This window comes from Stegostoma tigrinum, chromosome 3 (assembly GCF_030684315.1).
Source record: "Stegostoma tigrinum isolate sSteTig4 chromosome 3, sSteTig4.hap1, whole genome shotgun sequence".
Lineage (NCBI taxonomy): Eukaryota > Metazoa > Chordata > Chondrichthyes > Orectolobiformes > Stegostomatidae > Stegostoma > Stegostoma tigrinum.
In genome coordinates, this window is record NC_081356.1 from 77,298,928 (window position 1) to 77,320,531 (window position 21,604).

A 21,604-nucleotide genomic window follows, 5' to 3' on the forward strand; every position below is an offset into this window, starting at 1 on the left:
CAAGCAGCATCAGAGGAGTAGGAAGGCTGACATTGCGGGTCTGGATCCAGACCTGAAACGTCAGTTTTCCTGCTCCTCTTATGCTGCTTGGATTGCGGTGTTCATCCAGCTCTAAACCTTGTTACCTCAGATTCTCCTCTGGTTTAAATTGGCAGTTAATCGGCAGCTCCTACTATTTCTGAGATATTGGAATGACTTATTAAGAACTTTGTCAAACACTGGCTTGAAATAGAGTGTCAAAGGAGAGAGAGTTGATGAATCTGGGAAGAAAATTTCAGATCTAAGTTTCTAGACGACTTCAATCATGATCATCAATGTTGAGTTGAATGGGGTCAAAGAAGAGTCCGTAGTTGGGGACTGCAGAGTTCTCAAGAGGTTTGTCAAGCTTGAACGTATTAGAGTTGGAAAGCACAAGGCCAAAGGAAAAATGTGAATGCTTCACATTAGAATTTGAAATGTGAGGCATTGGGTGATTGGGAACCAATGAAGATCATGGAAAACAGGTGTAATGGTGAGGAAGGTGCTGCAGGTTAGAATATGAGCAGCACAGTTTTAGGTGAGTTGAATTTTGCAGCATGTGGAAAGTACGTGTGACCAATAAAGCATTTGTCTGGAAGTGGCAAAACATCATGACAATTTTAACAGCAGATTAGTTGAGAACAACAATGTTCTAGAAATAAAAGGTGGTGGTCATTTTCGGTAGAAAGGATACAGAGGCAAGAGCTCAGTGTATGATCAAACAGCATGTTGAATTGTTTTGTTTGGTCTGCAGTGGTCAGGGAGGGGATTTAATCGAGCTGAAGGAATAGTTGGAGGTTTAAAGCCAATTGATTGGATCTTCCCACTGTTTAATCTGATAAAACTAACTTGGGCTAGATTGGATTGTGGACAATTAGGCTGACAACACAGAGCATTAGACGGTTGACAAAGATGAATTAGAGCTGAGTGTTATCATACAAATAGAAAGTCATATATTCGGATGATGTCATGAGGACCAGCATGTAGATGTAAAACAAAAGGCAGTCAGTAGATCTTTGGAGATCTTCAAAGATAAAGGTTAGGATGTGGGGAAAAGGTTTGCACAAAATCATCCAGCTACGACTGGATAGCTAAGAATAGAACCAGAAGAGGGCAGTAACGCTCAGTCGAACAATTGAGGAAAGGTATTTCACATACTTTAAGCTTGTCATGGACTTCTGTGAAATAAATTTTAATAGCTCCTATTATAATGTAACACAACAGAGTTTGCAACCTGTTTGACAACTTTTAAATTAAATTTAGTTGGTATCTACAATCCAAATCTTTGTGTGCAATATACATTTAAACATATTTTCAAACAATGGTGAAATAATACTTGATTCAATCTGTGACAGTGCGAATGTGGGATAAAGAGAAACAAAACTGCTATTTTTAGAAAGACAAAACAGCTATTTGCAGAATTAAATATTTAAAGAACAATAATGCACAATGTGTGGGATTTACAGAGCTGCTAAGAGAATGTTTCCATAGATCAGACAACAGAATTGTATCTTTTATTAAGAAGGGTCCTGACCTGAAACATCAGCTTTCCTGCTCCTCTGATGCTGCCTGGCCTGCTGTGTTCCTCCAGCTCCACATCGTGTAATCTCAGACTCCAGCATTGGCAGTTCTTACTATCTCTGAGGATTGTATCTTTCCCTCTTTCAATCACCTCATTGATTACATTGATTACAATCATAAAATAAGAGGCATGCCTGTCAATCGAAGAGATTTTTCAAATGAATCACTCATGATCTTCCCATGAAGTATTCCTAAAGCAAATCTTTCTGTATCAGCTTCAGTGTTTTTGGGCACTGCAAAGTCCACTTTGATATCTATGTTGTTGTCCAATGGCAACTTTGTTTCTTTCGATGCTGTGTCCATTTTGTGATGTAGCTGTAGGCATACCACATTTGTGGTTAATACTTTGTATAATAAACACAGCGTTTGCTTCATATGCCACCTCTATATTTCAGGGGCTAAATGGGGACAAGCCACAAATGAGTTCCAGAAAATGAAAAGCTCTATATCCTGAAATATCTAAAATTTAAGCAAAAAACTGTATGTGACATAAATACCTAAACTGTAAATAAAACCTGCACAATTTGCCTATTCAACAAGCATTATTCATCAATTATAGCTGTATCGATATTTACGGCAGAGGAGGACATTCAGCACATTGTATCCATGCTGGTCAAAAAATACTTGACTACACTAATCCCATTTTCCAACTTTTGACCCGTAGTCCTGGAAGCTACAGCAACACAAGTGTACAACTAACTACTACTTAAACGTTATGAGCATTTTGACTCAACTACACTTTTAGGCAGTCAGTTCCAGACTCCCACTACCTTCTAAGTAAACATTTACTCCGCAACTCTCTTCTTAGCTTTCTACCTCATACCCTAAATCTACATCATCTAGTTACTAACCCATTTACAAATGAAAAATTTCCATCCTATTTATGACCCTCATAATCGTATACACATCTACTGGGTTCCCTCTCACTACTCCAAGGTAAGCAGCCCCAGATGATCCAATCTTTCCTCATAAGACAGACCTGTCAGCCCAGACAGCCTCCTGGTAAATGTCCTCTGCATCTTCTCTAGTGCCATCACATCCTTCCCATAATGTGGTGACCAGAACTGTACATAGTACTCCAGTTGTGGCCTAAATAGCATTTAATACAGTTTTGCTTATATCCTATTCTTCAGCGTTGATAAAATATTTGATCCTCTGTCTCTTCCTGATTGTTTTGGCACCTACAGTGTGTACCCAGCAATTTGTTTTCCCTTTTAGTGTTTTTTATTTCTACTCACATGGTCTAATTTGAGGATTCTTCCAAGATACCACCGTTCCCCTCTACGATAATTGATTTCTAGACCAATACTGCAACTCCTGATCCTCTTCTATTCCACTCTTTCTCTTCTGAATACACTAGAACCAGGAATATTGAACTGTCTACTGTACCAGGCTTTTAGCCAAGTCTGGGTCATAACTACGATAATCCCAAACGCCTATTTGTGCCCTCCGCTTGTTTATCTATTTCTCTGGCTCCTCGCATTGAAATATATCACATTTAACTTTGCTAAATCCAGACACATTCATGGGGCAGTATGGTGGCTCAGTGGTTAGCCCGGCTGCCTCACAGTGCTACTGACCCAGGCTCAATCCCACCTTTGGGCAACTGTCTGGGTGAAGTTTGCACATTGTCCCCATGTCTGCATGAGTTTCCTCCTACAGTCCAAAGATGTGCAAGCTAGGTGGATTGGCCATGCTAAATTGCCCATAGTGTCCAAAGACGTGCAGGCTAGATGGGTTGACCAGGGAAAATGCAGGGATATAGGGTATGGGAGCGTGAGTCTGGATGGGATGCTCTTCAGGGAGTCAGTGTGGACTGGTTGGGCCAAATGGCCTGCTCCCATACTGCAGTGATTCTATGAATGTCTTATTCTATCTCTGCTTTTTTCTCCCCACTGAATTGTTTGTCAGAGTCCCAAGACTCTGCCAATCTAGTTTAATGATATTTCACATTTTTATTGTTTTCTTTTTTGGGTTTCTTTACAATGAAAGTTTTATAATAAGCTACACGTTTATTACCTTTCCTCCTGACTTGCTCAAATTTGTATCCAGGATACTCTTTATAATTGAATTTGACTGACTAGTAACATTTAAAATCTACATCAATGTTAAAACGTACATAACACTTAAAATCATATTGGGGAAACAACTAAATTAAAATCAACCTTCAATGAGAGCCCAAATCTAGTACCCCAGTTAACAGTATAAGCCAGTAATGCCAGCTTACTGCACAGCTAACAGTGTCAGCTATGTCCAGCTGGAGGCAGTGAACCAGATGCTACTAGAACTTATTGCCCAGAACCAGGAGAGAGTCTATGGTGGCCAACAAATCTCATACTAGTAGGCTTGCTGTTTTCTCACTGGGCAAGTATGTTTTTCCTTCTAGGAAATCGATCATTGTTAAACATCGTAAGCTCTGTGTCATAGCTCCCTTGTCTAGCTTGCTGGAAATCAAGCCATTCTATTCTCAGAGTTATCATAAAAGTTAAAGATTTGATCAAAGTATGCAAAATCCCCAATTTGCATGTCTGACTGACAGGAATATATAGATGTAGTTTCTGTACTTAATAAGAATTACTATTGATTACAAAAACATAGATTCTAATGACAGGTGAACAATTGTGAACTGACAACACATAACTGTAATAAATTCTAGCCCCCTTCTAAAACAATACTACACACACAAATAGACAGACACAGTCAGACAAAAAAAATGATTTTATGAGTGGAGCTAAAAGAAATCCGGGGAAAGGGAACAACAGCATTGGTCCTCAAGATTTGGGGATGGGTTCCTTTCCTTTCCTAAAACCTTTGGTTCTTTCACTTCCAGAGAAGGCACAGAGTTTTTGATTCACAAATTATAAAATCTCTGACATATTGGTTAAATGCAGCAACAGCTGATTGGCAAAGATAAACAGGTTTACTTGAGGGATAGTAGGAACTGCAGATGCTGGAGAATCTGAGATAACAAGGTGTAGAGCTGGATGACAACAGCAGGCCACGCAGCATCAGAAGAGCAGGAAAGCTGACATTTCAGGCCTAAACCCTTCTTCGGAAAAAAGGGTCTAGGCCCAAAACGTCAGCGTTCCTCCTTCTCTGAAGCTGCTTGGTCTGCTGTGTTTATTCAGCTCTACACCTTGTTATCTCTGGTTTACTTGAGGCTTTAGGTATTTTACGGAACTGACACACCACCTGGTCTTTCAGCAGCCTGAAGGCTTCTACCAGTATTGTACACACCCACAAACTGTTCAGCACACAGGAACCAATCAGTTTTTTTTTCAGGCCACTGTCCTTTGGCAATCATAACTGGCCACAAGTGCACACACCAATCAGCAATCTGTTGCTGGCCAAATCTGATCATGCACACAGACACTGCAGTTGAGCTGTCTCCTCTTACTCCTTATCAAACTGCTTGCAGAACAACAATGTCAACATGATTTACAATGTGTTTCACTAACTTGCTTTTTAAGAGTACTGCAATCTTTTCCTTGGTCCTTTGTTGTATAACAGTCCTCTTCCCAATTTAGTCCACAATCAAGAATAGAGTAAAAGAAAAATAAATGGTCTTTACATCTGTTGGGGAAGTCCCACAAAACTCATGTTGTAAAAGACTCCTTTGATGTTTAGGGCATTTTAAGCAGCTTTATGCTCTTTTCTCCCATTTCTGACACCTTCTGTTAAAACCTAATTTTGAATCCTGCAAAAATCTGTCAGTATTTGCAATAAGTACAAAATTCTGAGGGATCTGATGATACTATACAAAAATAAAAAGCCGTATATTGGAAATAATGTGGAAAAAGTTGACATGGAAAAGAAACAATAGCCTTGCTTTTTAAAAAAAATCATGCACCTTGCAAATTGAGTAGACATTCTCAAGAATGTTCCAGTAATCTGACATTCTCACACCATGTTGAAATTTCAGTATAAGATTGCTGTGGTTTTAGTGGATTGAACAGTCATGGGGTAGAAAAATTTCTCCAGCTCTAGTAGAGGTACATGAACCATGATGCATTGCCTCTCCGATACTAAGTTAAAGAAAATCACTGAAAGGGTAAAGAATATTTTGACCTTCATTACAAAGGGATGCAATAGGATTGGAGTAACGGAATTTTTAAGAAAAATTCTTCCTACAATTGCACAAGGTTTTGATGGGACCACATTTAGAATACTGTGTAGTTTTGGCCATCAAATTTAAGATATACTTGCATTCTGGAATGCACTGCTGAAAAAATAGTTGAGGTGGGAAACATCACAACCTTTAAAAAGGTGAGTACTTGAAATATAATATTCAAGGCTCTGGGTTAAGTGATGGAATGTGGAACTAATGCAGGTATAATGTAGTATTATTGTCAGTGTAGACTCACCAGCCTGAAGGGCGTCTTCTTGCTATGATTCTTTGCATTGGAGGCTGTGTAGCAAAAGTAATTGGGACCAAATTTGTTTTAAATTCTTGCATTTGTTGTCCATCCTGAATTTCTCCTGAACCGAATGAATTTCTCACTCATTCTAAAGGGTAGTTAAGAGTCAATCATGTTGTCGAGTCTGGAACCACATGTAGCACAGACGCAGCAGAGACAGGAGATTTGCTGTTCGACAGGATGTTAGGTTGTCCTGTGATGACAGGCTGAGTTACTTAATTGGGCTTATCCATTCTGGAGTGTGGAAATGTGACAGATGATATTATTGAAAAATACACAATTATGAAGGAGATGACAAAGTAGATTGAGGAGCCCAAAATACTAGGGTTCAGTCGCATGATAAGGAGGGGAATCATTTAGGACTAAAATGAGGAAAAATTACTCAATCAAAAGTTCTGAGTGTTTGTAATTCTCTTCTCTAGAAGGTGCAGACAGTCCATCATTGAAAATATTTAAGGCTGGGTTAGATAATGTTATGATTACTGAGAGGATCAGCTGACATGGAGAGCAAGTGGGAACGTGCTGTTGAAGGCCATAGTCAGCAGTGGTCATCCTGAATGGCAGAGTGGACTTGAAAGGCTATATGTTCAACTGCTGCTCCTAATCCTTGTGTTCTTCAAGAAGGAAGCCTCATCCGTTTGATAACTGATAATATGAAAATGAAATGGGTTGTGATTCCTGCAGTTAACCTTTCAGGAACTTCAGATTCTTTGGGCTTTGGGACATGTTCAGGGAATGGAGGAATCTGTATATTGTAGATGTGTCACTCATGAATGAAATTGACACTGTTGGGCACCAGGATTAAACATTACAGAGAAAAATGTGGTGAATAGAAGACTAGTAGAGATAAATATTGCTAGAGTACAGAATAATTTAGAAACATGAGAGATCAGATGGAGAAAATGTGAGGCAGTAAGATACATTTGGAATGTGTGCATGTAAATGCACACAGCATGGTTAAGACCCAGAAAATGTAGGAGCATAAGTAGGCCATTCAGCCTATTGAGTTTTCTTCACCATTTAATAAAATCATGGCTGATAATCCACAACTTCACTTTCTGCCTTTTAGGCAGTAGCAATTGGCAGCAAGAACAGACCGGTAAAGTGGTGTCAGCGGTGAGAACTGACCTTCCGCATGGCGGCAGTAGAAGCCTCCTGGGCGTCCTAGTGATTGGAGCAGCACCTGTACCATTATGGAGGTGGAACTTGGGACTCTGAGATCCAGGCTTTTCTTTTTTTCTTGCTTACCTTTTGTCTCTGTTAAAATCTTCTAATTCTGGCTTTTGTAATGAAGTCAGCGGCAATGAATGGTACTTATCGCTGTACTTATGTATTCCTATACTTAGTACATGTGGCAAATAAACAAATCTATAACTCTTGATTCTCTCACTGAATAAAAATCTATCTTAAATTCAAACATGCTTAATGAGCCCGGACTTGACAGCCCTTTGTCGCAAAAAAAATTCCACTATCTGAGGGAAGAAGTTCCTCCTCATCTCTGTCTGAAATATGTGACCCCTTATTCTGAGATCATTCAGTTTGGTCGCACAGGCTCCCACAAGGGGAAACAACCTCACAACATCTCCCTGTCAGGTCCTCTAAGAATTTGGTGTGTTTCAATCATGTCACCTCTTATTCTTAAATTCCAATGAGGAAAGGCCCAACCTACTCAACTTTTTCTCATAAAACAGACATTCCACACCCAAAAGTAGCCTTGGACTGCCTTCAGTACCCTATAAACTGCCTTAGAAAAGGGAGTCAAAACTGTTCATGGCATTCCAGTCGTGGTATCGCTAATTGCTTTGCATAGTTTTAACAAAACCTCCTTATTTTTATACTCAATTTTCTTTGAAATAAAGGCCAACATGTCAGTTGCTTTCCCTATTTATCCACTGAAATTGGAAGCTAGATTTTTGTGCTTCATGAATGAAACAAAAATCTCTGTTCTACAGCTTTCTGCAATCATTCTCTATTTAAATAATATTCACCTCCTCTATACTTCATGCCAAAATGCTTACCTCAATTTTTTACACATTATATTCCACCTGTCAAGTTTTTGCAAACTCACTCAACCAGGCTACATCCCTCTGCAGATACTTTGAGTAATCTCACAATTTGTCTGTCCACTTATTTTTGTGTCACCCACAAATTTGGCTATAGTACATTCACTTTCTTCATCCAAGTCATTAAGATATATTGTAAATAATTATGATTATTTACAAATGCAGCACTTATCCCTGTGGAAATCCACTATTTTCAAGTTTTTACCTGTGAACATACCTCTCTTATCTCAACTCACTTTCTTTTATTAGTCACATTCCTCAATCATGCTCATTTTTGAGGAAATAACAAATCAGGTAGATAAAGGGGGAGCAATGGATGTAACCTATTTGGATTTTCAGAAGGTGTTTGATAACTTACCACAGATTAGGTTACTTAATAAAATAACAGCCTACACTTCATAGAATCTCTACTGTATGGAAACAGGCTATTCAGCCCAATGAGTCCATACCAACCCTCCAAACAGCATACCAGACCCACCCCATCCCTGCAACCTCCATGGCTAATCCACCTAACCAACACATCCCTGGACACTGTGGGCAACTTAGCATGGCTAAAAGTGGCACAGTGGCTCAGTGGTTAGCACTTTTGCTTTACACTGCCAGAGACCTGGGTTTGATTCTACCCTTGAGTGACTGCCTGTGTGGAGTTTGCATATTCTCCCCATTTCTGTTTGGGTACCCTCTGAATGCTCTGGTTTCCTTCCACAGTCCAAAGATGTGCATGTTAGGTGGACTGGCAATGCTAAATTGCCTATGGTGTCCAGGGATGAAAAGTAGTGGACCCAGCACTGATTCTTGTGACACACTACAGGTCACAGGCCTCCAGTCTGAAAAGTGACTCTCCACCACCACCCTCAGTCTTCTACCCTTGAGGCAATTCTGTACTTAAATGGCTAGTTCTCCCTGTATTCCATGTGATCTAACCTTACTAACCAATCTAACATGCAGAACCTTGTTGAACGCCTTACTGAACTCCATTGCACTGCCCTCCTCAATACTTTTTGTTCCTTCTTCAAAAATTCAATCAAATTAGTAAGACACAACTTCTTACACACGTAGCCACTTTGACTATCCCTAATCAGTCTTTGCCTTTCCAAATATATGTAAATCCTGACCTTTAGGATTCTCTCCAACAACTTGCCCACCACTGATGTCAGGCTCACTGGTCTATAGTTCCCTGGCTTTTCCCTAGCAACTTTCTTCAAAAGTGGAACCACGTTAGCCAACCTCCAGTCTTCTGGCACCTCACCGGTGGTCATCTGATGTACTCTACTCGCTGAAACCTCTTTACCTCTAGCAGTCCTTAAAATCCAATGTTGACCAAGTCTTTCATCACTTTCATCACATTTTCTTCTGTGGCTTAGCGTCAAAAATTATTTTGTCGCACTCTCTCAAAGTTTTACAACATTTTGGAGGTGTCTTATAAATTCAAATGACCAAATTTGTTAGGAAAACACAGCTGGTTTATCTGCTCTACACTCCGAAGGAAAATCAGCATTAAATAGAATTTGACGTTTGGCCTTAAGTATTAATTCTATTTCTTTCTTCAGAGATGTTTCTTGAGCTTAGTATTTCCATTATTCCCTGTTTTTATTTCAGCTATCCAGAAACTGGTTACTATTTGCTTTTGTTCTGATAAGAAGTGGTGCATTTTAGATGTGTTCCATTGTGTGACTCACGAACAGTGTCTATTACTTTTCCTACCTACTAACGTCATCCCACCTCCTTGACCTGTCCGTCTTCCCTGGACGGACCTATCCCCTCCCTACCTATACTCTCCTCTCCACCTATCTTCTTTTCTCTCCATCTTCGGTCCGCATCCCCCTCTCTCCCTATTTATTCCAGAACCCTCTCCCCATCCCCCTCTCTGGAGGATGATCTAGGCCCGAAACATCAGCTTTTGTGCTCCTGAGCCTGCTGTGTTCATCCAGCGCCACACTTTGTTATCTATTACTTGCTGCTCACTTTGTCAAAGCCTATATTTTTCAGTTGTTTGACAGTCAGGTGGTGACAATCTTTAGGGGCATTTAAACAGTCCCTGGTTAAGCATATGGATAATGATGGGATAGTGTAGGGGGAGGGGCTAAGATTAGTTCACAGGTTGGCACAACATCGAGGGCCAAAGCGCCTGTTCTGTGCTGTATTGTTCTATGTTCTTGGCTGTCAGGATTGGGAATGGGGGAAATCAAGATTAGCAGATTTATTGAGGGCAACTTGGCTCCAAAGCAATATACCATGCAATGAAAACTCAGAACTAAGTGAATAATCTAATTTTGTTATCTACACCCCATGGAGATGTACACGTCATTACCCCAATGAGAATGGGCAAAGGTAGTTTACATTTCACACTGGGTGAGCAGTTCAGATAGCTATGTGGATTTCTTAGTCGATGAATGTGATGATTTTCTACGTTCATCATGAATCCAATTTACCAAGAAAAGTCATATTTCAAATCAGTATTGAACTTACTATGAGAAAAAAAAGGGTGAAATAAATAAATGAGAGCAGCATGAGTCATCAACTTCAGAACATGAAGCTACGGAAAAAAAAATAAAATTGAACCATGGGAAATCATTTCTTTAAAAAAATAGTTTTTGTAAAACTCAATCAAGTACATTGAATTAATTTTCTCGAGATCGTAAACTAGATGGTGCTCAATTTCGACACTCACCCCGCCCAGCAGGCACATTTTGAAACGCCTGGCGTTTTGAACGTCTTTGCGGCTGACCTCTACCAGAGACTCCGCCCCTACAACTCTCCTATCGTGCCATTGGCTCGTGGACGCCATAGAAACCAGTCTCGTCATAATGGGTCGTGCTCCGTGGGTTTCCAGCTCAGACTCCTCGGCGCGTCAGCCATGATGCTTTTCAATTGAAGAAAAAGTTCAACTTCCGCTAATAAAGTTAGCCCGGCGGTGCTTTTCGTCGGCTCTTCTACTGTGTGAATTTACCTTTAGGCTGGTAGTGGTATTTAAAACAAAAAAAAAGTTGGTCGGTGTGGACTGTGAGCGAAGGAACCTGCAAAAGTTAGCAAACTGGTTGAAAAGCCACCCGACAGCAAACGAGTGATTTTTTAATATATATAAACTACAACCAAGCAGGAAAAAGGGGAAGGGAGTGGAGTGGATTAAATATATTTTAAAAAAGCGGGGACCAGGAACGGAATAGAGAGAGTTGGAGAGACCTGACAAGAAAAGGAGAGGAAGGGGTCTGTCGGTGTGAGTGCCCCCGGCCGGAGTGAGGAGGAGGCGGCAGTGGCGGCGGTTAGAGCTCGAGCGGCGGCGCGAGAGGGCAGCGCGAGCCCCGGGGAGGGGGGCGCAGGCGCACGAGGGCCAGAGGCCAGGCCAGGACCGGGTCCCGAGCTTCCCCACTCCCGATTCACAATGGATTTCAAGACGGCGGTATTTAACGCGGCCCGGGACGGCAAACTGCGGCTGCTGCAGAAGCTGCTGACCGCCAAGAGCCCGGACGAGGTGTCGCAGCTGGCGGCCGAGAAGACCAACGGCGCCACGGCGCTGCTGATGGCGGCCCGTTACGGCCACCTGGACGTGGTGGTTTACCTGCTGGAGCAGTGCGGCGCCGATGTGGAGCTCGGCGGCTCGGTCAGTTTCGACGGCGAAACCATCGAGGGGGCGCCGCCTCTGTGGGCTGCCTCGGCCGCCGGCCACCTCACCGTGGTGCGGTCTCTGCTCGAACACGGAGCTTCGGTCAACAACACCACTCTGACCAACTCGACCCCGCTGCGGGCTGCTTGCTTCGACGGTCACTTGGATATCGTCAGGTACCTGATCGAGCACCGCGCTGACATGGAGGTAGCCAACAGGCACGGCCATACCTGCCTCATGATCTCCTGCTACAAGGGTCATCGGGAGATCGCCGATTACCTTCTGCAGAAAGGAGCTGATGTCAACAGGAAAAGTGTGAAAGGTATTGGTTGAAGGGAAGCCCCGCGGCCTTCGCTTCGCAACTACCTCCGTCCCACCGAGCTGTCTTTCAGGGTCTATCTCTGCGTCTGTCCGTGACTGCCTTGCGCTCTCGGTGTCTGCCTGTATGTGTCTGTCTCTTTCTCTGTGCCTGTCTGTCCCGATTCCTGATGTCAGTTTGTAAGTAACGATCAAGCTTCTTGCAATGATTGGGGTAGAAAAGAAGAAGTTGCTTTGGATCTTTGCTTTTCATCTAGAACATAATGTATCCATGCAGCTTATCTGTAACATGTAAAAGCATCAATTCACCACTATCCAACCCAACGATGAACTGTGATGTTATTTGATCCTGTTCTCACTTACAATCTGCACGTACACACTTCCAGATAGTGTTGTGCAGAAATCCTACCTAATTACTCTTTTATCCGAAAGCAAACTACCAGCCTTCGGCTACAGTACTCCAGTTGACACCAAGTAATATGGTACAATGCAGTGCATGACTTGGCAATTAAGTAAACTCTCAAAGCCATCACAATTACTTTGAGCTATTTCTTTTAAAGTAAGATGTATATTGTGACCTATTGTATGAGCAGTGGGCCAGATTATTGGATGGATGTGTATGTGCTATCACCTGTAGATTATAGGAACTGATCAAGTATAGACAATGCATCAATAGAATCTGGTTTTAAAACATTTTAGCAGGAGTTATACTCTCTGGGAAAGATACATATTCAATAAACTGATATTTAGAGGTTCCAGCAAAGCAAATATTATTGATACACTATTCAAGAGCAATTTAAAGGAACTTTATTCTAATTTTAAAAAGTACATTTTGTTTAAATTAAAAGGTGAGCATTGATGTATGACAGGATGAACAGAACTCTTCGAGTTGGTAAGCAGAGCCCATTTTTAAAAGTTGTTTATTACAGTGCACTCTACCAACTGTTCGGGCTATCTTGTTTGATACAAGATTCTGTGAAAATGATTGTGCCAACTCTTAAGTTGTCTTCAGTTAGCAGTGAAAGTGGATAAAAATACTTCGGAAGGGCTCATTTCCTTATTCATGTGAATTTATTTACAATAATGTTGTTTTGAGTATTTCTGTAAAGAAAAATGCTGTTTTTAAAAAAAAAACCTTTTTGCCCTAGGAAGTGCAAGACATGAAAACCAAATTTCAAAGAGAGTAGCACTGCCAGATTGCAAGGTTGTTAATTTGGTTGGGAGTAGACTTGTTTTGTGAGAGTCTAACCTGTCCACTGTTCCTTTTTGATCCTTTTTTAGTCTAAAATGTGTTTCCTTGTATTCAAAGCCATTTTGGCCAATGGTGTGTTTGTTATGTGGTGTCCATCTGTATTTGTATAATACTGTGAAACAGGGGAAGTGTATGTCGTCCCAGAGCACAGATAAAAGGTACCCTCTACTATTGTGAAAATGCTCGAATCTTTATGTTCCTTTGGAATTTTTTTCTTGACTTTTTAGTTCTTTTTATAAGAAAATAACTAGTTATTCATGGCACTGAACTAGTTTCTTCGCCTTTGGGACTTGGGTTTGGAAAATGTAGCCCTGTTTTATCAGTTGGAATTCTGTTCTGCTTGTAAGGAGCTGATGTGAAGTCAATCTGCTGACATTTGATCCAATTTTTATTAGACAACTAACTGATTACATCTGACACCTGGATTGGCAAAAGATTCTGTTCTCAAGTATTGATGCTTCCTTTATGGTTTAATTGTATACTGCTCAATTTTCCTTCATATGTGCAGGTCTTCTGAAAGACTTGTTCATTATGGAACTATTGTTTACTTGGTGTTGAACTTGGTAATATGTGGACCACTTCAGAGAGTTGTCATTTTTTTTAAGGTGAAATTATCTTTTGAATCGGAGAAAGCAATAGAAAAAGTTTTGGATGGTTAAAGGAAATAGTGAGAAGAGATTCATGAGGCCTCTTGTCCTGCTAGATGTGACTGTTCTCATCTAGCTTTTTTTCAATAGTTTCTAATCAGCCTGGTCAGTGATGCTATCTCACCCCTTTGGAGCAATTGGGACTTGAAACCATGCCTACTGGCCCATAAGTAAAGGTACTGCTGCCGTGCTACAAGAGCCCTCTAGTTCCATTCTTAACTATCCAATGGTAGCTACAGAACCATCCTGCCATGGCTCCTCTTCCCACCTCTGCATCATTTATCTCATGTTCCTTTGGACGCAATGAGCTTGCAGGAACCAGAGGGTGTGATAGGCAGATTCAGGAAGTTAGAAAACCATTGATACAGTCAAGTAGATGGGTTACTTGTATGAAAGGTAGGGGTGATAGGTACGTAGTGCACGAGCTACTTGTGGCTAACCCCATCTCAAGCAAGTATGCTGTTTTGTAAAGTGTACATAGTGATAGATTCAAGTGGGAATGTAGCACTGACAGCCTGGTTATTGGTACTGAGATTACAGCAGAGGCAATGAGAGGTATGTCAGATTGCAAGTGATCGATGGTGATAGGGGACTTTCTAATCATGGGCACAGACCTTTCTGCGGCCAACCTCATGAAACCAGAGTGGAGTCTGACCTCCCCGTTGCCAGGGTCAAGGATATCTTAGAGTGCGCAGAATGTTGTTAAAGGGGAGAGTGACCAGCAGGAAGTCATGGCATGTCTTGGTGCCACCGACATAGAAAGAGAAAGAGATGAGGCTCTGAACAGAGAATGTAGGAAATTTAAGTAAAAAGATTTGAAAAATAGGTCTTTGAGAATAGTCATATCTGGATTACTCCTGGTGCCACATGCTGTGACAGTAAGTAGAGGAGGATGGAGCACAAGTATGGTTGAGGAGCTGGTATAGGAGTCAAGGGTTTACTTTTTTTTGTGATTATTGAAATATTTTCGGGGGTAGATTTGACCCGTATAAGAAGGGCAGATTGTAACTGAATTGAAAGGAAACCAATATCCTGGTGGAGAGATTTGCTAATTCTGTTTAGAGGCTTTAATCTTGTAAGGGGGTTGGGACCCAAAGAGAGTGAGAGAAGAGAAGGCTGAGGCTGGGACAGTTAAGAGGACCATATCAAATAATCAAAGCAGTGAATGAGGTTAAGACTGATAAGTCAGGATGCATTTATGTCAATGCAAGAGGCCTGATGTTTAAGGCAGATGAACTTGGAGCTTAGTTGGAACATGGGATTGGGATATCATAGCTATTACAGAAATGTCACATGGAAGGATAGCTCTGGCAGCTTAATGTTTGAGGTATAGATGCTATATAGAAAGGTGGGGCAAGAGAGGCATGAGAGTGGTTTTTGATGAGTGATAACATTATGGCTGTACTCTGAAGATATTCCAGGGACTACGTTCAGTGAAGTGATGCAGGTATAACTGAGAAATAAGAAAGGAATGATAACCTTTATTGTGTTTGTGCTCAAGGCCTTCCAGTAGTCAGTGTGAAATTCAGATGCAAATTTGTAAGGAGATCTCATATCTTTAAGAATTGAAGGGTTGTACTCGTAGGGGATTTTAAATTTCCAAACATAGACTGGGACTGCTATTGTTTTAAGTGAGATGAATTTGTCAAGTGTGTACAAAACATTTTCTTATTCAGTATGTGGGTGTACCTACTAGAGAAGGAGCAAAACTTGACCTTCACTCTGGTCAAGAAGAAAAGAGCATGTGTATGATATAGACAGCTGGGATTGAGTGAATCCCTCTGAGTATACTCGAGGGAAATCAAAGGGCAAAAAGGGACACAAGGTAGCTTTGGCAAATATGGTTAAGGAGAGTCCAGAGAAATTTATCAAATACGTTTCAAGGCAAAAGAGTAACTAGGGAGAGAATAGGGCCCTTTGAAGATGAACAAGGCTTTCTGTAGGACATGGGTGAGATACTAAACAAGTATTTTTCTGTCACTTTTTACTGAGGAGGAGGATGTGATATGTAGAGAACTTGGACAAATAAATAGCGATATCTTAAAGTGTTCGTATTACAGAGGTGGGGGTGCTGGGCATTTTAAAACGATAAATTTCTGGGACCTGATCAGGTATATCCTCGAACTTTGGGAAGCTAAGGAAGTGATTGCTGGACCCCTTGCTGAGCTTTTGTATCGTCCGTAGGGGTGGGTGAGATGTTGGAGAGGGTGGTTAATGTGGTGCCATTATTTAAGGAAGGTGATATAGAAAAGCCAGGGAAGTGTAGACCAGTGTGTCTGATGTCAGTGGTGGGTAAGTTATTGGAGGGGATTCTGAGGGACAGGATTTACATGTATTTGCAAAGGCAAGGACTGCTTAGGCATGGATAACATAGCATTATGTATGCAGAATGGTATCTCAGAAAATTGAGTTTTTTCAAGATGTGACAAAAGATTGAAGGCAGTGTAGTGGAAATTGTCTGTCTGTTTGAACTTCAAGGTGTTCAGCAAGATTCCACATAGACTGGTTAGCAAAGTTGGATCACTTTGAATCCAGGGAATGCTAGCCATTTCGATACAAAATTGGCTTGAAGGTAGGAGACTGAGCATGATTTTAGAAGATGGTTTTTCATACTGGAGGCCTATGACCAGCAGTGTGCTGCAAGGATTGGTGCTGGGTCCACTGCTTGTCATTTACATGAATGATTTGGCAGTCAGCATAGGAGGAATAACTAGTAAATTTGCAAGTGATACCAAAATTGGAGGTGTAGTGCACAGCAAAGAAGGTTACTTCAGTACAACGGGACTTTGATCAGATGGGCCAATGGCCAAGGAGTGGCAGATGGAATTTAATTTTGACAAATATGAGGCGTTGAATTTGGTAGGTAAATCAGAGCAGGACTTGTACACTTACTGGTAAGGTCCTGGGGCAAGTTACTGAACAAAGAGACCTTGGGATACGGGATACAGGTTCACACCACCTTGAAGGTGGAATCACAAGTAGTGAAAAAATGTATTTGGTATGCTTGCCTGTATTGGTCAGTACATGGAGTATAGGAGTTGGAATGTCATGTTGCAGCTGTACAGTACATTGGTTCAGCCACTTAGGGAATACTGCGTTCAATTCTGGTTTCTCAGCTATATGAAAGATGTAAATCCCTTCTGCACCCTTTCAAGTTTAATAACAAGGATGTTGCTGGCGTTGGGAGTGTTTGAGTTGTGGGGAGAGGCTCAATAGGCTGGTGCTATTTTCTCTGGAGGATCAGAGGCTGAAGGGTAACTTCATGATTTTATAAACTTCCATGAAGGGCCATAGGTGGGATGAATTGCTCAGATCATCTCCCCAGGATAGGGGAGTCCAAAAATAGAAGACATAAGTTTAAAGTGAGAGAGGAAAGATTTTAAAAGGGACTTGAGGGGCAACTTTTTCATGCAGAGGGTGATGGATGTGTGGAATGGGCTGCCAGAGGAAGTTGTGGAGGCTGGTACAGTTACAACATTTAAAGGGCATCTGGATGGGTAGATGAATAGTAATGGATCAAATGTTGGCACATGGTACTAGATTAATTTAGGATACCTGGTCGGGATGGATGAGCTGGATTAAAGGGTCTGTTGCCTTGTTGTGTAACTCTGACAGCCTGATCCATGGGGACTTCTCGTTTCTTCTTTCTTTCATGCTATAATTTGGCAGCAACGTCTGGAAACGATGTTAGTTTCCTTGCACTCTTTTAACACCTAGCACTATGTCACATGCGTGCACGCTGGTAAGTTATCAACATGTTTCTCTAGTATTAGATGAGCAGAATCTTTTTCCGCTATGTTTTGAGAAAATCAAAGTCATTGGCTTTAATCCTCACCAGTAACTCATTTATTCTTTCTCAACTACCTGAGGTTGAATCGAACAGCCCAAAACCTTGATGTCCTATATAACAGAACATGAGCTTCTGGTCACTCACTTGCTTACGTAGCATTGCCTGACTCCGTCATTTCCGTAGTTCAAGTTTTATCTGTGCTAGGGTTGCTTTTACAGGCATCTGGGCATCCTCATGCATGAATCTTGGAAAAACTAGTATGGAGGTAATATGGAAGGCAGATGCAATTTTTATATTTATTATGAAAGGAATATAGTAAGAAAGTAGGGAAAATTGTAGCTACAACCAAATGAGGAACTAGTAAGACTGCACCTGGAGTAATGTATTTATTCTTTTTGAGATTCTAAGTCCTGTTTTTTGTTCTTCCACACTACCACTGCACAGCATCTGTGTTGTGTGTCTGGAATGTTGTATACAGTTTTGGTCCACTTACTTAAGAAATGTAATTGTTGGAGGCAGTTCTGAGAAGGTTCACGAGGTTCCTTCTAGAGATGAAGGGTTTTTCTTATGAGAGATTGAGCAGTTTAGTCTAAAACCTCTGGGTTTAGAAGTAAGAGAAGATCTAATTGAAGTATAAAAAGTGCTGAAGGGATTGATAAAGTAGACATATAGTTCATATCCATACTTTCAACTGTTTGGATTTCCTTTCTAAAGGCTTTGCATCAAACTGTCCTCCTTTCTCAGGATTTCTTTAAAACAAGCTTTCTTGACATCTGACCAAATGTGTCATGATGCTACACACTCAAATTTTGCTTTCTAATTCTTTATTTTACTACATGAATGGATTATATGTTATGGCCCTCTGAATCTTTCTCGGTATAATGCATTATTATCTTGGATGGTTAGAGTACAGTGTGCATAGAATCCTGGCTTTTTATTGAGTGAGTGTATTTAAGGTTAACTTTCCATTAGGAAAGAAAATATTGACCAAGCTGTGTGTCTAACAGATTTTCTGCCTAAGGGTCTTTTCTGTTGCAGAGATTAAAATTAGTTTTAAAAACTGTTTCCCTTTATTTCTTGTTTCAAATGTAATCAATGATTTATTGCTATACCAGATTATGCTTTCAGTATTCTCCAACATGGTTTAAACATGAAATATTTCCAACATTTATTTTTCTCTCTTTAAAGGAAATACAGCCTTGCATGACTGTGCTGAGTCTGGGAGCCTGGATATCATGAAGATGTTGCTTAAGTATGGGGCCAAAATGGAGAAAGATGGCTATGGGATGACCCCACTACTTTCAGCCAGTGTGACTGGTCATACCAATATTGTGGACTTCTTGACTCAACATCCTCAAACAAGCAAAGTTGAACGTATTGATGCCCTAGAGCTGCTTGGAGCCACATTTGTGGACAAGAAGAGAGACTTATTGGGAGCAATGAAATACTGGAAGAAAGCTATGGACATGCGATACAGTGATGAGACTAATGTTCTCACTAAACCAGAGCCTCAGGAGTTAATAATGGCTTATGATTATGCCAAAGAAGTAACCTCTCCAGAGGAACTGGAAGCCTTGATTGCTGATCCTGATGAGATGAGGATGCAAGCACTTTTGATCAGAGAGAGAATACTAGGTCCTTCACACCCTGATACCTCTTACTATATTAGATACAGAGGTGCTGTGTATGCTGATTCTGGTAATTTTGAAAGGTGTATCAACTTATGGAAGTATGCATTGGACATGCAGCAGAACAATTTGGATCCATTAAGTCCAATGACAGCAAGCAGCTTGCTGTCTTTTGCTGAACTTTTTTCTTTCATGTTGCAAGATCGCACAAAAGGTGTCTTGGGAACTTGTGTGTCCTTCAATGATTTGATTGGAATATTGAGCAAAAGTGTCTTTGAGATAGACAGAGCCATGAAGCAGGTACAGACTTCACCTGACTTAATACAATTGAGCAAAGCTCTCTCAATAATTCTGCACCTAATTTGTTTGTTGGAGAAAGTGAAATGCAGTTCCGAGCAAGAACATCTCAAGCGCCAGACCATTTACAGATTTTTAAAACTTAACTCCAGAGGGAAAACTGGGTTTTCCCCACTACATCTTGCAGTTGATAAAGACACTACTTCTGTGGGCCGCTATCCAGTTTGTAAATTTCCATCTTTTCAAGTCACTGCAATGTTGCTAGAGTGTGGTGCAGATTTCAATGCAAGAGACTTTGAGGACAACAGCCCACTGCACATTGCAGCACGCAACAATCATCCTGAAATCATGAATCTTCTAATAAAGGCAGGTGCACACTTCGACACCACAAACTCCCATAAACAGACTGCCTGCGATTTACTGGATGAGAAGGAAATGGGAAAAAACTTGATCCAGCCCATCAACCACACAAGTTTGCAGTGTCTTGCTGCCTGTGCCATAGTAAAACACCAATTAGTTTACAAAGGACAGATTCCAGAAAAACTGGAATCTTTCATCTTGCTCCACAGATGAAATGAATGCTTTTTAGGTTGGTTTATAGAATGCCTGTAAATAGGGGAAGAATTTTGTTGCGTGCTTTAGTTTTCATCTGTGCGCGAAGAGGTCTTGAATGGATTCAGCAGCTGTTAGTGAATTTTGATTGCATGTTTTTGTTTTGCCCTCTAGGTCACCTTGCATTGCAATTCATGCACAATGGTAATGCATGCATGTGTGTATATAGTATCTTATATCTGTTCATCTGTATTTTAATGCAAGTCTACTGTACGCTGCTTTGCTTTTTGTTTAAACTTGATTGTTTATTATAATTTGGAGTTCTAGCAACACCTCTGCTAAACTTGGTTTATGTTCTGAATATTTACAAGTAATGAAATGATAGGTTCAAAGTGACTCTTCTAAGTTTCTCGTGGTCCAGATTAGTGTAGATGCAATATTCCCACTGAAAAAGAAAACTGGCATTCTGTTTTGTTGATTCTGCACACTGTCAAAGCTGGCTTTAATGTCAATGCCTTAAGTGCTTTTAAAGTCTCCCAGTGCAATGGCTTGGAGAAAATACTGCTCATGTTGAATACATCACTATGCAGATATTGGAAGTTGATTAGAACATTGGGCATCTTTCTCATGCTTTTTGTGGAGTGCTCATTTATTTAAAAAGCTTTGTTTTTCAAACTGTGTTTGGTATTCTGACCACTTTATTGATGGAAGCACCTAGAGCTTTTTTTGAATATAAATAGGGCTATATCCTTGAAGTTGCTGCATTTTGACTCCCTTTTTACTGTGTAATGGAGTGAGGAGAGAGTTGAACTACTTTTGATCTATACAAGTTAATGCATCATTAAATTGATTTCAAATCTTTTTAATAGCTTTGTACAGCAAACTCAGATGTTTCCTTTGAACAACAACCTGCCTACAAGGTATTGATAACTACCAGATATTACAGCAAAGTAATACATGAAACAATATCCACATTGCTGTTGAATCTGGATGTGACATTTGAGGGCTATGTTGGTTTCGGGCAAATACTGTAATTCTGCACTTTACTGAAACAGATGAGAATTATTGTGGTACACTGGCCATGTAATGTCTTAAATGAAGCATTCGAAATAAAATGCACAAAAAAAGCTGCACTTGCATTCACTGGTATGAAATTGCTGTCCAATCAACTGAGTCATTGATTAAATATTTCCATTCCATAAGGCAGGCACTGTTTAATTTGCATCTAGAACATTTTAACATTGGCTTCCTTATGAGAACATGTTTGGATTTCACCATTTGTTTTAGAAGAATTTTCAGCTGTTTCTCTGATAGTAGTAACATGTTAAATTAATATTACTTTACAAACTGGTCACCCAAGTCTCTCTTTTTTGCAGGTAAAGCTCTCTTTCTGGCTGGTGGTGAAATTATTGATCTTTTTCATTCCTAAATCTGAT

The 21,604-nt window shown here is 40.6% G+C and overlaps 1 protein-coding gene and 1 long non-coding RNA gene across 3 annotated transcripts in view; one reads left to right on the forward strand and one right to left on the reverse strand.

Moving 5' to 3' along the window:
- Positions 1-12,369, reverse strand: part of LOC125450694 (uncharacterized) — a 33,341-nt gene extending 20,972 nt beyond the window's left edge. Inside the window, exons 1-3 of one of the 2 annotated variants that reach the window (XR_007247126.1) lie at positions 11,640-12,369; positions 10,752-11,097; positions 1,553-1,733 (exon numbers count right to left, since the gene is read on the reverse strand). This is a non-coding gene — a long non-coding RNA (uncharacterized LOC125450694). Of the gene's footprint in view, positions 1-1,552; positions 1,915-10,751; positions 11,098-11,639 lie in introns of both variants that reach the window. The other variant, XR_007247125.1, reaches the window with a different exon arrangement.
- Positions 10,869-21,315, forward strand: fem1c (fem-1 homolog c). The gene is made up of 2 exons (XM_048526746.2): positions 10,869-12,006; positions 18,880-21,315. The coding sequence occupies exons 1-2, from the start codon at positions 11,463-11,465 to the stop codon at positions 20,187-20,189; spliced, it is 1,854 nt and encodes a 617-aa protein (XP_048382703.1). The 5' UTR covers positions 10,869-11,462; the 3' UTR covers positions 20,190-21,315.
- The last annotated feature ends 289 nt before the right edge of the window (positions 21,316-21,604 follow it).